At 40.1% G+C, this 16,246-nt stretch overlaps 2 protein-coding genes across 15 annotated transcripts in view; both read right to left on the bottom strand.

Moving 5' to 3' along the window:
* LOC111245932 (uncharacterized) overlaps positions 1 to 1,435 on the bottom strand; it is a 34,344-nt gene extending 32,909 nt beyond the window's left edge. Inside the window, exon 1 of the mRNA XM_022794946.2 lies at positions 470 to 1,435. Coding sequence (XP_022650681.2) covers positions 470 to 1,435 — 966 coding nt within the window. The remainder of the gene's footprint in view (positions 1 to 469) is intronic.
* Positions 1,436 to 5,308: 3,873 nt separating this feature from the next.
* The window catches only part of LOC111245204 (uncharacterized), a 23,277-nt gene continuing 12,339 nt past the window's right edge, over positions 5,309 to 16,246 (bottom strand). For 7 of the 14 annotated variants that reach the window (XM_022793227.2, XM_086980063.1, XM_022793223.2 and 4 more), the window contains 5 exons: positions 15,647 to 16,001; positions 14,410 to 14,804; positions 11,227 to 11,323; positions 8,209 to 8,295; positions 5,309 to 7,949 (listed from right to left, as the gene is read on the bottom strand). In XM_022793227.2, the coding sequence (XP_022648962.1) occupies positions 7,727 to 7,949; positions 8,209 to 8,295; positions 11,227 to 11,323; positions 14,410 to 14,804; positions 15,647 to 16,001 (1,157 nt within the window). In that variant the 3' untranslated portion in view covers positions 5,309 to 7,726. The other 7 variants (XR_015321075.1, XR_015321076.1, XR_015321077.1 and 4 more) reach the window with 7 other exon arrangements.

The raw sequence follows: 16,246 nt of genomic DNA, 5'->3' as shown, positions 1-16,246 counted from the left end.
CATGAAAATATTTTTGCTTTGCGGATTTCGGTCCTACGGACCGTGCTCTTATTTAAAGAGTTTTATAAAACAACTGCGGTACATCTCTCGTACTCATTTGAAGAACTGATGGCTTCAATACAACATCGACTATGACAGTTCCATGTAACATGTTGCCGTATGAATTGTACATCTTTAAAACAGGAATCAACTAACGTCGCTTTGTTGCCAAGCTATTTTACCATAAGCTGATACTCTCTGAAAATAAACGCAGCATCTGCCACGAAGTTCTACAAAACTCTGTTATCATAATTTTCTTTTGTGGTTGTGAAGGCATCTACCTTAACTAAATTGGTTGGATTGATTTGACTCATTGCTAAAAACGCCCATTCATAATATCTAAAGGTAACGCTCTACTGTTCTCCTGCCAAAATGTTTGTAAAATAGTTTAGGTGTTCAACGCTTCGATTATGTCGTTGTAGTGACTTACCTTTTCTCGGAGTGATTTGATGTCACTGTTCACGCCCTTCAGCTCGAAGTTGCCGTCGGAAAATTTTTTTAAGGCTGCTAAGTACTTGTCTCGTCCATGCTTATTATCGATGCTCGCGGAATTGTCGCTGTCTCCGGGCTTACAGTTCTCTTCTAGTTCTTGCTGTGGTAATACGTTTTTTTTTGCTGTCTTACTACCCTTGTCTTTTTTGCTGGATGGGTTTGACGGGACCGGGTATGAACAGGTGTTGACATAACATGTGTCATTTCCGTACCTTGTCCTCATAGACAACTTTGAAGTCTTGCTTGAAGTATGCAACAATACCCTATTTTTCCTATTGTGTTCGTTGTACTGAGGATCAACTGATATTTGAGTGGGACATTTTGTATTGTCCCGTTGGTCATGTCTATCTTTGCTCAGACCTCGGTTATTATTAGGAGCTTCTGCTAGACAGTTGGAAGACTTCTTTGTATCAGTAATAGCAGGCGTATCATCTAAAACTATCCTAGGCCTTCCCTTTGCTTGTAATATTCCAAGATTCACACACTTGCACTTGCAGCAAGGTGCGATATCTTCCTTGTTCCGTGATACCCTGTCGTTTTTCGCTAGATTATCTACAGCTTCGATTCGATTTCTGTCATTATCACCACTTCTGTTTCGTTGTATTCGACTAGACTTGTTTGCGTCAGCATCGATGGAGAGGACGGTGTTCGACCGAATGCCCTTTTCGTTCACGACGCCTTGGGGATCGCTTTTCTTGTTGACTGTTGATTTACCTACTGGATCTGGGTCATGAGCGTGTGGTGATGGCGGAGGACTCATAAGATATAACTCAAGATTGTCTTGGCTAGTGCTTTGCGGTTTTGTAGAGTCCTTTTTCGGAGCTTTCTTACGTTCTGGCTGAAGGTTTTTTAAGAAACGCGACGGTTTGAGGATTGCCGGGGATTGTTCGCCGTGCGGCAGCATTGCTTTATCGAGATCAGTAGGGTCAAGGACCAATTTTTTTGAAAATACAACATGAGGACTACCGTCTTCTCCAGTAGTGCTACGCGACCCGCCCACACGAGGCGCACGTTTTCGGGCGGGTGTTCCTCTATTAATCACAACTGGTGCTGGCCTCGGCGGCTCGTCATCTGATCCTTCCTCAGTGGGCGCATGGTATAGGGCGGGTGGAGCTGGTTTTGAAGGACCTAACGCATTCTCCATCTCTTTTTGAAGTTCATAATCCGTTACGATCGATGTACTGCTTTGCTGTGGACTACTTTGCTGTGTTGAAGACGTAGACGTGTTTGCACATTCTGGCTGCGGAGTGTATGGAACGTCATGTCTACGTTTGAGAGCAACTTCGTCCAAAGGAACAAGTAATCGATTTCGTAATAGGGCAATTTTGGCATGGTACATTTTGGTCTCTAAGTTGTTGCGTTCAGATTAGGCTTGACTATAACAAACAGCACAGAATCGTTTATCCATTAACTGGCTGTAAAAGGTCAGTTTCGTTGTTGCAAACTTAACTACATCAGTTGGAGATGATGCTACAATACTTGCGTTTGCCATACATTCTCAGTATTTGTACGCAAAAGATAGACATAGATATCAGTTAGAGTACGTGAGAACACAACACTGCGATAAGAGCATCACAGTGCCTAAACGTTATTTGGGTAGAATGGTGTACAGGATATAGATATATAATGGCCTAACGAAATCTTAGACAATCACCTGTGTCGTTTTCGCCGCACAACGAAGCGTTTTTCAATCCTACCGCATAGGAAGGAATACTGTATGGCTATGGCTAGGTTGTTTGAATCGTAAGCGGGTATGAAAACCGTGTAATAAAGATTGCTTGACGGTGAGGATACGTTGCCAATACGTAGTTAATGAGGGGATACTATCCTTGTCTAACGAAAACTAAGTTAGCTAATTGCAGTATGCACAAAAATGAGAGCACCATCCAGATGGCATGGCAACACCATGTGGATGGAATTATTTTACTATAATAATATATGTAATAGTGAGCTGATTTATTGGGTACTTGAGGGATTCGCAGGTTTGAGCCCGCGCACGTTATGGTGTCGACTGAACGGTGTACCAACAACGTCAAATATCATAATTATATTTGGAATTAGCGGAAATGTAATACACAAAAGCTTCCAAGTTGGGAAAAGCAGATTCAATATGAATCAGCCACAAGGTTTCCGACAATTAAAGAAAAAATCACCAAAAAAGTGTCCTTGCATAAATTACTACTGCGGAAGTAGAAGCTATGCTTAAAGGCAGATGTTCATCCCAATCAAGAGAAGGGGAACAAGCCTGCCAAGAAAGCTGTTTTCCACCTAAAATCCATTCTGTAGAAGTCAACGTTGCGATTATTTTGTAGAGTTTGGCAGATCTCACTTTATTTGCAAATAATTGCCATGTCTACGCCAAACTGACGATAAATAGTGCTTATTTTTTTTTCTTTTTAATAAAATTCTAATGTTTTTAACTTTGGTGTACCGGAAAGGGTGTAATGTAATGCATTTGTACATGTGTTTTCAGCATTTTTTGGTGTATGATATGTGCTCCTAAATGTATTCGAGCTTTCAAATCAAGATTGGGGGTCTGTTGCTTATATTTTTTAGCTCTCTCGTCACCGGACGGTCGGTGGAAGTCAATGACTTTGAGCTTTCCAATCCTTGTGATCTCCTTTAATTTATTAGGTCAGTTTATTTTCCAACTTCAAATTAGCAACTTGGACCTTTTGTTTGCTTCCCAAGGAAAATAATGCTTTTCAACAGAGTTTAACCTCTCATGAAGGCTATATATATATATATGTATATATATATATATATATATATATATATATGTATATATATATATATATACATATGCATTTTCGGCAGTATCGATAAGCTCGACATAAACTAAACGCCGCCCCCAGACTGTAGGCAGCGTCAGAATTATATTTTTGGGAGCCCTAGGGTTTCAATACACCCGCAAAATGATTTACCATAAATCAGCTAAGGGTCGCCGCGCAACATAATGCTTTGTGGGAGCTGTTCAAATCTTGTAAAACCTAAGAGTCTGCAGGCTCTGTTATAGCCGCATTGTGAAAGAACTGCGCCTATGCTTTATCTCATATGTCCTCGATACCGAACTAACACTTAATGCCCTTTTGTTAGATCTGAATGTGAAAAAAAGGTATTGATAGTGCCGCCCCTCGTTTTTTCCAAACGCAAAGCCTACTCTGTTCTGCCTTTCGTCGAAGTAAAATGACTTCCGAAACCGGGATTTGCGCCGTATGTGCTATGGATTTAATATCTGACAGGACTGCTGAGAGGTGGCTTGCGTCTGGGCACTGAAAGATGCATTCCGTTATAGCGGGCTATTCAGTGTCGACAAGGACCGCTCCTAAAGACCCTTTGAAGAAAATGTCTGGTAGAAGCTACACTTATTTAATTATGGATCATTATATTGAAGTTTACTATTCTGGGTGGTTCATGAATTCTGTGAAATATACTGGAAGACACGGCTCCATATTCTACATCTTGCCGTCGATCAGCCAGCACGTAGCGACAATAGGTTTTTACGCCGAACTGTCACCAATGACTGGAAATTGTGTCTCCACGTAGATATGAAACAGAGAGAAAAGGACAGTTTCGAGAAATACGTTCAATTCCAAAGTTAGACCAGACCCCAAAACCGCAAAGGCACATGATTCGCGTTTAGTGGGGCTGGAAGGGACATATACAGAGTAGATTATTTCAAAAGAACGCTCAACAAGTATCTGGTTATCGCCCAGCTGTTGGCCATCAAAAAAGATGTAAGAGTCCCGTCCGTGACATACCAGATTACACATGGCAAAGGTCGCTTAAGACATCATGCAAGAGCCTAAATAAGCTGTTCGTCATATCCTAGATAGGTTACCACTAATTTTTCGATCACTGGAATTTAGCTGTACCATAGAAGGTCTCAAAAATTGTCGAGATGAATTTAACGACGGACATGAAAATTTCGGGGCAGAGGGAAGGAATACGTTAGTCGAGAAATCGGACGAAATTAGAACGAATAAAACATTTCTTGTTAAATAATAATTGCCATTATCTATGTTACGACATAATAATTTCCGCTGAAATATATAGCTCTGAATTTTCCTTAGGTTAACCGGAAGTAATAATTAACAAAAATAAAAAAGCGCGTGAATTTCAACGGGCTTATGGAAGACAAAGAGCACTTTCAAATGTCATAGAAGCAGACAAACAATGAGGAGGCGAAGGTGGGGGACAGTTGAAAAAAGCCAGTACATGTGGTCCAAATAAGACAAATAAGGAGCCCAAATCGTAATTAAAAAGGAATCGTGGAACTTCAAGGTATAACTTCCAACGAGAGCCCATCAACATCAAATAGTCAAGATCTTTTGCTTTCTTGGTGTACAAAGAAACCAACACACAATTTCATCAAGAGCTGTTTGAGCACCCTTTATCTCGATTTGGGATTGACGATATGACCTCATACGATAAAGCGTCAGGTTATTTGAAAATGCCCGAAACTCGACCTCGGTAAGTTGTTTTAAAACAGGAAGATTCGGTTTGTCATTTGCGTAAAGCTTCTGGGTCAACAAGCGCATCTTGTAAAACCTATATGCTTTAATCGATGAAAACAAGTTCCAGTGATCTTTGCTGCCACCATTTCGTGGACTGTTGTAGATTAGATGAGTCTTATTTTCTTCGAGCCACAGTTTCCCTACTAAAGACCTAGTTCGAGCTTATCGTTACTGAAACTGACCCTAATCTGACGTGAAAGGTCCCCCATCCTTCAGTTCCTATACATTATTCGAGCTCATAAGGTGTAAAAAGAAGACGATTTTTCAGTAACAGTACGTATTTATTTTGTTGAATGCCACAAAATATATCATTCAGATATTAAACAAACTAATATGTTACATAGTACGTGACTGTGTCATTTCTATTGCCGTTTCGTATTTGCAAAATTGACGTTTTTCATTCCAAAGCTCTCCGTCTTTTCTGTCATGATTCATCATTTGCAAAAGCAAACGTTATAAACATTTGCTTCAACATTATATTATATTACTATGTATATGTGCATATATGTACTTTATATTTTTACTATATACGATGTTATATTAAGTCTACTTCATCCGTTGGCTTTCTACATGTACTTTGTGGTAGCCACACTCACTACGCGTACACAGACACTCATTATTAATATATTAAAGTCACATAATATAGATCTATGCGTTACCATCTTCGGCGTAATAATGGGTACAATTTACAACTCTACCGTCCTTGTCGTACCACTTGTCGACTTCTAAATAGTGATACATTTAGTATTGATAAAATGACAGATGCCCATTAGCTATCTTTCAACATGTTTGTTAGTTACTTTTTCATTTACGGTTGTAACATTGCGTGGAACCCAGAGTATAAAATAGACAAATCCACATACACGACATGCTAATGAGCTACGGAGGTGGATGACTGACTTAACTAGATAATAACACGAACGTTTTTCGTTGAAATGTAATCTGTACATTCTGAGCACGAACGACGACTTCTACCCTCTGTACAAGACGGTTAGGATGACTTGTGTCTGCAACAGCGATGTCTATCACTGCAACTACTACCATTAGCTATGTATATTTGTATGTATAAATGTAGACAAAGGTTTGTTCTTCATGGGTGAAACGAGCACGAAGAAAAGTGGCCACATGTTAATACCAGAAGACGCAACGTTTGCGTATTGTAAAGGAAAATATCAATCCCTCCTCTTTACGTTAAAAAAAACGGGTGTAGTAAATTCGCTAATACATGTTCGGTAGTTCTTTTGCGCGGCCAGCTGTTGTACAATAAACTAACAATATAAACCTATCCGGTGACTCAAAAGACATAGCGACAAACGTAACCATGTGCCAGTTAACGAATCAAGGGGCATTAGCAATGGCCAATTGTTTTATCATGGGCAAGCGCAATGTTTTCTTAAGTGAATCATTAATATCAGAGATAACGGAGACGCAAGGTCGGGACAAGAGCGTATTAACCAATTGTTCTTGGAACTAGATAAGACTAACGTACCGCATTGAGGGTTAGGATTTGGCCTTGAGAGGCATTAAAGCTAATGATTTACCAGTAGTGACCCTGCACCATTCACATCTTCCAGCGAATCAATCTGAAAAAAGTTTGTAAGCTATTACAATGTAGTTAGTTTAGCGCTAAATTGCAAACGGACGAGGTAGAAGAGGCTGATAAGAGGAAGCAAAGCTTTCATTATTACGCGCCGTTCCCTTGAATTCGATGTAAAGATACTCATACACCGAATAAGCCGAGCCAATGGGTGAGTTCTAAACAATATTTACACAATAGCGCAATACTATAGTTCCTTAACCTTGCTACCGCGCACAGATGAGCAGAAACGTCAAAATGATCGAAACGTATGGATAAGCTTCGACTAAAGCTTATTCTCAAGTACTTAACTAAAGGCTAAAGGGTAACAGGGCAACAATAGAATTCCTGTGGACGGTACGGCATGTCAGAACACATTATATACGTATAGACAGAGCTGTACTTGAGAATGCGGGGAGGTCGTTTAGCTAAGAGCACCCATTGCACGTTGTCGTGCGCCTGCTTAATTGCGATGACAAACCTGGTGTCAATTGAGTTCATATTAAAAAAAAACTCGGGCAAGGTCTATTTCGCCATAATGACGGCTATCAAGACCAAATATTAGAGAGATACACGGCATGTGAATAAACAATTAGTTCGTTATCTTCATGGATTTTTCGTGGTCATCGCGTTTCTGTTTGTCTCCATGAATTCACATGCAAAACTGTGCGCGTCCATGTTTAATGCTGGTAACTGAGCGAAGGATACGTTAATGTAACTTAGGTACGAATTATTGTTCCAAAATTCATTACGTCATTAGTCACTCGAAAACAGATCAGTATACAAAACGCAAATGATCGATGTCATCAATTAAGATCACTGAAGGCTGCCTACCTACCTACCATCATAATATTGCGATCTCGTCTTAAGTGATGGGTCAACATATGTGCTGCACTGGCAAATCTGAGCATATCAGTCACGAATTATTGCAGACGCTCGCCTCTTACGAAGGAGCATTGCGGCAATTGTTAAGCGTTCACATATCCTCGCGACACGGACTTCGAGCGGTGCAAGCGTCAATCGCCGACGGCAGGACACCTCATTAGAACTACGACGACGTTGTTCGTATGATAATGTGGGATGATGGCGCAATATGCATTAATCACACTGGATATTGAATGACTCCTGAGTTGCGTTTCTTAAGCGATACGCTACACTGCGCATGCTCAACGAGTTCCATTTTAAGCTTTTCCAGTTGTGCTCGAAGCTTGTCTTCGGTATTCATGCAGTGTTCTAATTTTGCCGAAAGTTTCTGGTTTTCCTCACGAAGACGGTCACGTTCTCGTCGCGTTTCCTCAATTTCCTGTTTTTTACGCATCCGGCAACTGTAATCACATATCAGGAAGCATATGATCAAAGACGATTTTTGCACACTAAATAGCAGCTTGCCCATATGTACAGCGAATCAAGCGAGCTAAGCTTATATATTATTTCTTTATTACAATAAAACTAGATGAATCGACAGAAATTGTTCAGTGGCAGATCGAGTAAAACTGGCAGGGCGGAAAAACTTTTTGAGAGGGTTGACAAAAAGATCAAAGGGTTAAATTGCCTAACGATTAAACAATAAATATTTAATACTACCGCTGTGCAGCGCGTTTGTTGTTCTCTCGAAATTTTCGTTTTCGTTCCTCTTCGTCATCGCTACTGCCTCCACCACTTTTCCGCTTTCTGCAAAAGGAAGTAAAACAACTTAAACGAATCACACTCAAACTGGAGTAATAGTTTGAACGTACAAGCAATTATCAGGAACACAGTAGTAGACATAAATGTATTGTGATGAACCTTTCCGCTCAGATGCAATGGATTTTAGGTAATTAAGAGTTTCTTACAGCTTTAGATAGTTTTTATTTTATTTACCAAAAGGAGCTGAGACAATTGTTTCATACTAAAAAAAAAATAAAGGCTATAAACAACTTATTCACGAACACAAATTGAAAATAAGCGAGTTCTTTACCTCTATACCAAATTCCGCTTGAATAGGTGGTCGAAGAAACAATCGACAGAGCGTTAACCGATAGTCGTCGCGCGATTCACGGTTATTTTAAGCCTTTTTTTTTCTATCATACGATGCCCCAGAGGAGAATTAGTTTTGCCAACGTTTAGTTTTAAAGAGCGTTGCAGCTAAAATTATTTTAACAGTAGCTTTGCCGTGCTGTCCTATATGATTCAAGGCGCTTACATATATTTATGGGTCGTTTATGTTACGTCAATCGATTTCTAATCAACACCGACAGTCCACGGGCCTCCTTCTTGTAGCATTTTTTTTATCTGAATTCATAGGATAGCAACAGGCTATAGGATGGGTGACCTGATTCGCCTCTTCTCCGCCCAAAATATGCAGCAACTTGAAGGCATGGCACGAGCACCCAATTTTGACTGCGGGCTGCCGATCTGCGTACGAATAGTTGGAATGACATCCGTGTGCACGCCTGACGTCACAACAATGGTCACGGGACCATCTTGGCCTGTACGACTCATACTGATGAATCTAAAAACTGAATAGGCTTTAACGGAATAATTATAATTCGACTATCACTGCGCCATTTTCTTATCAAGAAAATAGCGAAATGTACCATTTCTACGAATCGCAGTACGTCGCACTAATAAATGCGCAAGCATCTTATGCCAATTACTATAGGACGCATGGACACGTTCGGGTCAACTATTCGTCAGGTGTCAGGATGTACAGTTTATAGGATTTAGCTATCGTCTGGTATTGGCTATATAGGTGTGGACTGCGCCAAAGATCGGCCTCGAGATAAGTGCCGGTACAACTGTCGAAGTTAAGCTAGCTAACCGCAGATATATTTTATTATACAGTTCAATTATTTAAACCCTGCTTGTATAATTATGAAAGGTATAGTGGTTGCAGTTGCAAAACTATCGGTCCTTTCTTTTTATGCAAAGCGAGAACAACGCACGGTCATTATCTAGAGAACTACCAGAGGAAGATTCGCTACAAGGAGGAAACGAACGTCCAGCTATGATAAAGAACAGTGAACGTTCTGACGATTGACGTGAAAATCAGACATTAACCGATTTCTTCACTTAAGGTTAACTTCCATAGAAATTACAAACATTTATAATTAATCTAAATCGACAGTGCACCATAAAATAAACGGACGTGCCTTCAGAAGAAGCATAGACAAACATCGACACAGGCCAGCGAAGACATGGCAGCACAACGGAAAAATATTACGGACTACACAGACACCCGACGTCATCTGAAAGTGCATTTCTAAAGATTATATCGCTTTGATAAGGTCATCAACGAAAAATTTCATCTCAGTATCATTAACCTACTATTTATTGTATGCGAAGACCTGAAGTTACCAAATGCTCTCTGAGGACAATTAAAATTGAAATGTCTGATTACTGTCGTCTGCCCATCAATTCTTTCAAGAGGGGAGCAATGAGCTGTCTTTGATTCGTTCCAGATGCTGTCGTCGATGTAAGAGTCAACCGCAGAGAGCATAGCTGATGACCCAGAAGAATGAATAAAACCACATATGTGGCCAACGATTGTGCTTCAAGTAAGATAATACGTGAACGAAGACGTCTTTCCACTCGAATTCTTCCAAAGTACTTCACCTGCGTTTTCTACAAGTTATTGTGCGATCATAGATAACTAAATTATTTAAGCGAAAACAGTCGGGTTTTTTTGTAAGATAGCTCACCGGCTCATTTCAGTCGGTAAACGTTGGGTTCGCTGGTTGAATCTGGGCATATTTTGGAATCAGCGCACCAGATTTAAACTCATCAGATTTCTAAGTATGAAGCGTAATTGAACGAGACTCTAGCAAGCGCTAACATAACGACGTCGACTCGTTCACTTCTGTTAAGGACGCGGTTGTAGAACTGCGAATGAAGCCAGTTGGTGAGCCGCTAAGACCTCCTCCAAGCGGGAAGTGGGAACATTGCTTTTTGTTTTTTTTTGCTTAGAAACAACTTACAGCAAAATCAGGTGTTAAGTTAACCAGCATATATGTGGAGGGTTAGGTTACGTCAGATTATGGAATGGGTGAGTTAAAGGCGATGGCTGAAAGATGCTAACTTTGTAAGTATTTCTGCAGCTGTTTAAAGTAGGGTTAAATTTTTGAGGCCGGATGCTGATAGTTAAATTGTTTGTATCATCGAAACTATGGGTGGTTTGGTGTTCATCCGTACCGCTTATCAACAATATAGACCAAAACACTTCTTTCCACCTTTAAGCTCATCATCATCATTATTATTATTATTATGAACTATATGTCTCTGAGTGATGCAACGAATAGAGGTTTCACTATTGTACCTCCGCTAGAAGCTTTCGTAGTGATGCTGGTGTTATTAGAATCCTGAACCGCTGCTGATCGTTCGACTGTCCTCAATAAGCCTGACTGATATCGTCGTATTTGAAATATCGCGCCTTATATTGGGTTCTTATCTTAGGTAACGAGTAGATTCGTGCAGATTTCTATATAGATTATTCTGCACTGCTTGCTAACGCTAACTTCGTGAACCGCCGGGAATCGAAACGAATGCTGTATTATTTGGCTGAACGAATGGAATCAAATTAAAACATACATTTACCAATTTTCTCACAGTAATAATAGAACTCACATTCCGACACGGCCAGTATCGCTGTTATGTTGCGAAGAATTCGGTATTTGTAAATCGCTACTGGGCGTCACCATCATCATCATCGACTGTGGACCTGCTGGTAACAGAAGAAGATCACAAGTGTGTACACACATTAACCTAAATTTTCTGCTTTTCAGTTACGATTCGTCTACGCATGAATCAGAAGAACGCTGCATACTTGTTCTGTATAGCACAGAAAATGCTTGCCACTATCCTTACCACTGTGCAGCACTATGGGTATATTTTTAAACTCGTCATTTTCTAGTTAACGGACTGAAATTATTACCCCGCTTTTGTACAACTCTGTTAAGGGGGGAGCTCCGCAGGTCAACTATAGCAATTGTGTTTGGCATTGTGCGATATATAAGCGTTTAATAAAAGTTTATAACTGATATTATTAGACCATCTGAAACAGTGCAAAATATCGATTCTATTTCAGCTTACTTTACCTAACAGTAAAAATAATTAGTTTTTTAGAAATTATCTTCGATAAGATTGCAGTCAAACTCTTCAGCATGGACACGAAAGCTTAATGCCGTCAAAACTCTACGGAAAATACGGTGGCACAGATGTTTTCCATCCATAAAACCAGTAGGTGAAAGATGCTACCTTGCAGATTATATTTTCAAACTGTAATCAATATTTTTTTTGCTGTTGCCGTTCTGGAAAGCCGGATTTAAAACCCACACAACACAAGTTCATAATTAGACTATTTTAAATGTGCTCGGCAGAAACCGGAAACATGTTTCTTGCAGCCATAGCTCTACTACAATTGCAATACCCTTTCGAGGCTCAAAAATTCTAAGCGAGGAATCACGTCGAGAAAAGTATCTTTTGCCTATTTCACCTCACCGAATTAAAATAATCATTTCGGCTAATAAAAAAAGCTAGCAATTTTTTTTGCAAAAACTACGAGGCAAAAAAATACTCTGCAGTTGGGAATTGCTTAGAGAGAACGTAGTAATTACTACTGATCCCGTTACCGAACAACTTTTGACTCAACCTGCCTAAGGGAAAACATGCATTGACCAAGGGGTAATTAGAATTCAAATGCCAAGCTTTCAGTCAAATGCTGAAACCACCACTTATTCAGATCAGCGGTTTTATGGCATCTATATATATATATATATATAATGCCATTTTGTTGTATCGGTTACAGTACCAGTGCGCTTGCAATCTCGAGTGTCTAATGGCGCGCAGCAAGAACAACAACAACGACATGAAATGATTTTTTTCCTGTGCAAAGATCTTCATGCTAATATAATTAGAAACTGTCTTTTTTTGATTTAGATGACCCCTTGGTTTCTGACCGTGGTCCTGGCCAGATTGCCTTTCAACCTTTTAACGTCCGACATTGTCTTCAGGCATTGTTTGGAGGTATTACAGCGGGAGCTGAGAACTGTGCGCTTTTTTGCAGTGCGTCTCCATGCTCGGTCCCACAGCCGGTCACTTCCCGTCTGAGAAATTTCCTTGAAAGCTTTCTATGCAGATGTCCAGAGTTATATGCAATACCTGTATGTGGTACCAGCTCTACTACCGCCTTTACCATCACCAAGACATACGTGGCTTTAACAAACTTGCTTTGCCGTACACGTTAGTTGTTCATAAAAACGCATTGATATTACGTTGGTAACCGTTAGCATCAACTGACCAATCCGCTAGCTAATTTAAGTATATTTTACACGTAGAGAAACCAGGGATTGCTTGAAAAGCATTACGTAAGGTACCATAATTAATCCGAAAATATTTGCGATCCACAACGTTATAGGTGTTGTAACAAGATTGAAATGGCAGCGTATCTGCAAACTCATCTGATATTAGAATACTAAAGCGTATGCGTGGGTATAGAAATGATTTAGCATCACCACAATAGAATCAACCATGCCAAGCGTAAGACGTTGTTTTGCTAAAGCCAGTTAGTTACTTAGGAGAACGAATAAGGAAGTGTTGCGCGGACACATTTAAAAGCAAACATCATTGAGTACGATACGGCTACCACAATATGGTACAGGACTATTTTCCTTTAGAGAATCTCTAATATGAAAAATGTATTGGAATAAACCTGCCATAAACGGGAAGGGGAGGCAAATGAACAGGGTGAAATGTAGTAGGACGTGAGCTTTGCTCTGATTCAAATGTAAACTTACTACCCTTCTACGATCATCGGGAAGTAGAGATTTTTAAAGGGCCCAATGTAGATCGTCACACTAGCGTGCATTCGAAACTTCCAAGCTGTTCATTGGAGCTTATTTCAAAATTCACCAGATACATGATTGAGCAAATTTAAATTTAATAGCTAATGCTAAAGATCCTAAAAAATTGAGGCTTCAGGAGTTTTCTAAGCTAGATATGCATCTTTGTTTCACACTGTTCGGAAGCCGCCTGGAAGTTAACAATAACGTAGACCATTCTTTTGGGGTTTACATGTCGGTAAAAGTTCGTTTGGCACTGGGGTGTGCTTCATCTTCGCCCTTATTCTTAAGACAATTTTTTTTACTTGCGTTCTATCTTGCAACAGTTGAACAGTGTTCAATTGATAAGCCTTTGAACTGAACAAAAATAAATACTGGAAATAGCGCACGCACAAGTGGTCTCAAACCAAGTTTATTTCTATATTTGTATAACATAGACTTCTTCTAATTATACTAGACGAAGTTAAAACAGCACCAGCCTCGCAAGCACATAGCGGAAGCACGTTCGTAAGCGTTGCCTCAGCCTTGATAGGCCAGTACGATGATGGGCTAAAACTATGAAATACATGAAGGTAACAAGACAAAGCAGAGTTAGTTGCGTATGGTAGAGAACCTAATATACAGTATTTCTGTTAATGCATAAGCGCGTGCATCTCAGTCCAAGCTCCCAATTCGAATTTGATCTTTCTACTCCTGAAAATGATTTCTTTTTGTTTCAGACAACTGCTTCGTTAACTACACTTTACTCTGCCTCATAGCCGTACTCGTTTGGCTTTGCAGTAGCTTTTCTGGATTGTAGGCGGTCGCTGCTAGTTTTCGTAAATGGCTTACTAAATGGCCTACGGTTTTGATCAAAGGAGGATTAGCAAGCGTAAATCTTATTTATTTGCGCATGCAATTTTATTCTTGGATAAGTGATTAGAATAAGTAAGTGAGTGCAGGTGGAGTAGGTGCACGAGCTCAAACATACCGCGTGCAGTGGTGGTGCTAGAGGCAGAATCGTGCGAGGCTGAACTCTGACTCTGCTGAAGGCTTTGATGGCCCATAGCCTGGGCGATGTGTGAGAAGTGCCGGCTCAACAAAGTGTCAGTGAGCGTTGTAGTGCCGCCGCTGTGCACGTGCACGTGAGCCTGTTGCAGCATACCTAGCATTGGAGGGACGATAACTTGGTTGAGCTGGTTGAGCAACGATGAGTTGACAGGCACTCCCGGTCCGTGTGCACTCGATGGATGAGCTGGAGGTGGGGACGATGACGTTTTTACCGTGACATTCTCAAGACCACCGATGCTACTTCCTGGAGGAGCAGCAGCAATGCTGGCTGGACGTCCATTCTCCGTCAAGTCGGTTAATAACGTAGGACCTGGTCTAAAGTAGTAACAACGACAAGTAAAAAAACAAATAACAACAGTGAAAGCGAGTGACGAAACAACAAAAAAAAAGAGATTCCTAAGTGGTCATAAAAACGTAAGATGTTTTCAATTGGTAGCTATTTTTTCAAAAAGGAAGGAGCAGTTGATTCGGAACTTGATGCTCCACCTAGATAATAATGGTCATAGAAATATGTCAAGTCAACAGCATAACACGTAACGAACGTCAGTCTCATAGTTCAGGATGACACTAATTTATAACGGCATAAAAACTCTCTATCATCAGGCATATTTGCTAGACATTTCTTTCACAGGCAATTTTTTTTCAAAACCTCGACAATTTCTCAGTAGAAAAATTACTCAAATCTGGATGCTTCAATGTTGCCTTTCAGGACTTCGTAGAGTCTTTTACCTCACACATCTAAAACAGTAGTATAAATAAATTACTACAAATAGCAGAAGGTCATAGACAATAATAATGCATATATCGACTAAAAATACAAGGATTAAGCCTGTGAAAAAAAAGTATAAAAAGCTAGAATTCAGTATGTTAGTACTGAACAATACGCATTTTCTTGGGTACTATGGTCCGTGTGGGTTTCACCAAAGTCTCCCATAAACACGTTCGCCCTGTTAATACTGTATGACCTTAATAGATGAAAAAACCAATATACTTATTTTTAAACGTCTTTTGCGTACAGTATACAATACAAGTTTGAGACTAAGCGCAGGACCTGACCTCGCCTATACCAATATATAGTCATGCAAGTTTCGTTAGTTACAGTACAATGTATCTACTATAATACGTGTTTCAATAGAATCGACAGGCATGGAAATTACCTTGATGTTATGACGGGCGCCCTCTGATCAGTATTAGCAGCGCTCCCTGCTGTACTGTTGGCGGTGCTATTGCTAGCGTTACTGTGATTATTGCTCGGTGGCCCTGCAGGCTCACTTTTCCAACATGGCTGTTGTTCCTGCTCGACAACTTGTTGCAAGATATCAGCTGTCGTAGGCGGAACCACATTGACAGGGGGTGGTATGATGGGATCGGAGTCAATGAGCTCAATAGCTTGAGGATTTTGTCCTGCTTGTCGGAACGATTCATCGAAAGGATTTGATGACAGATCTTGCGCGAGTCCAGCTGCATCCATAAGTTTGGTAAATCGTGCTGGAGTGTCATCCGGCTGCGGGCCTAAATGATAGCACAAATAATAAATATAAGGGCGTGGAATGAAATTATATAGACCTAAAATAGATGTGCATCAATAGACTGTAAGGTTTTTAGTTAATCCAAAAATTAAGATATAACACATATATATATAACAAAAAAAAACAAACAAAAATACGTGGCCCTGATCTCTACTAACGGCCTATAGTTCAGTCAAGGCCAATTAGATTATAATCGCAAAAAAGACGGTATCATTTATTTTGCGTAAT

The sequence above is a fragment of the Varroa destructor genome, unplaced genomic scaffold (assembly GCF_002443255.2).
Source record: "Varroa destructor unplaced genomic scaffold, Vdes_3.0 BEIS01000002.1, whole genome shotgun sequence".
NCBI lineage: Eukaryota > Metazoa > Arthropoda > Arachnida > Mesostigmata > Varroidae > Varroa > Varroa destructor.
The sequence above is the reverse complement of the archived record's forward strand: the minus strand, read 5'-3'. Positions and strand labels throughout refer to the sequence as shown.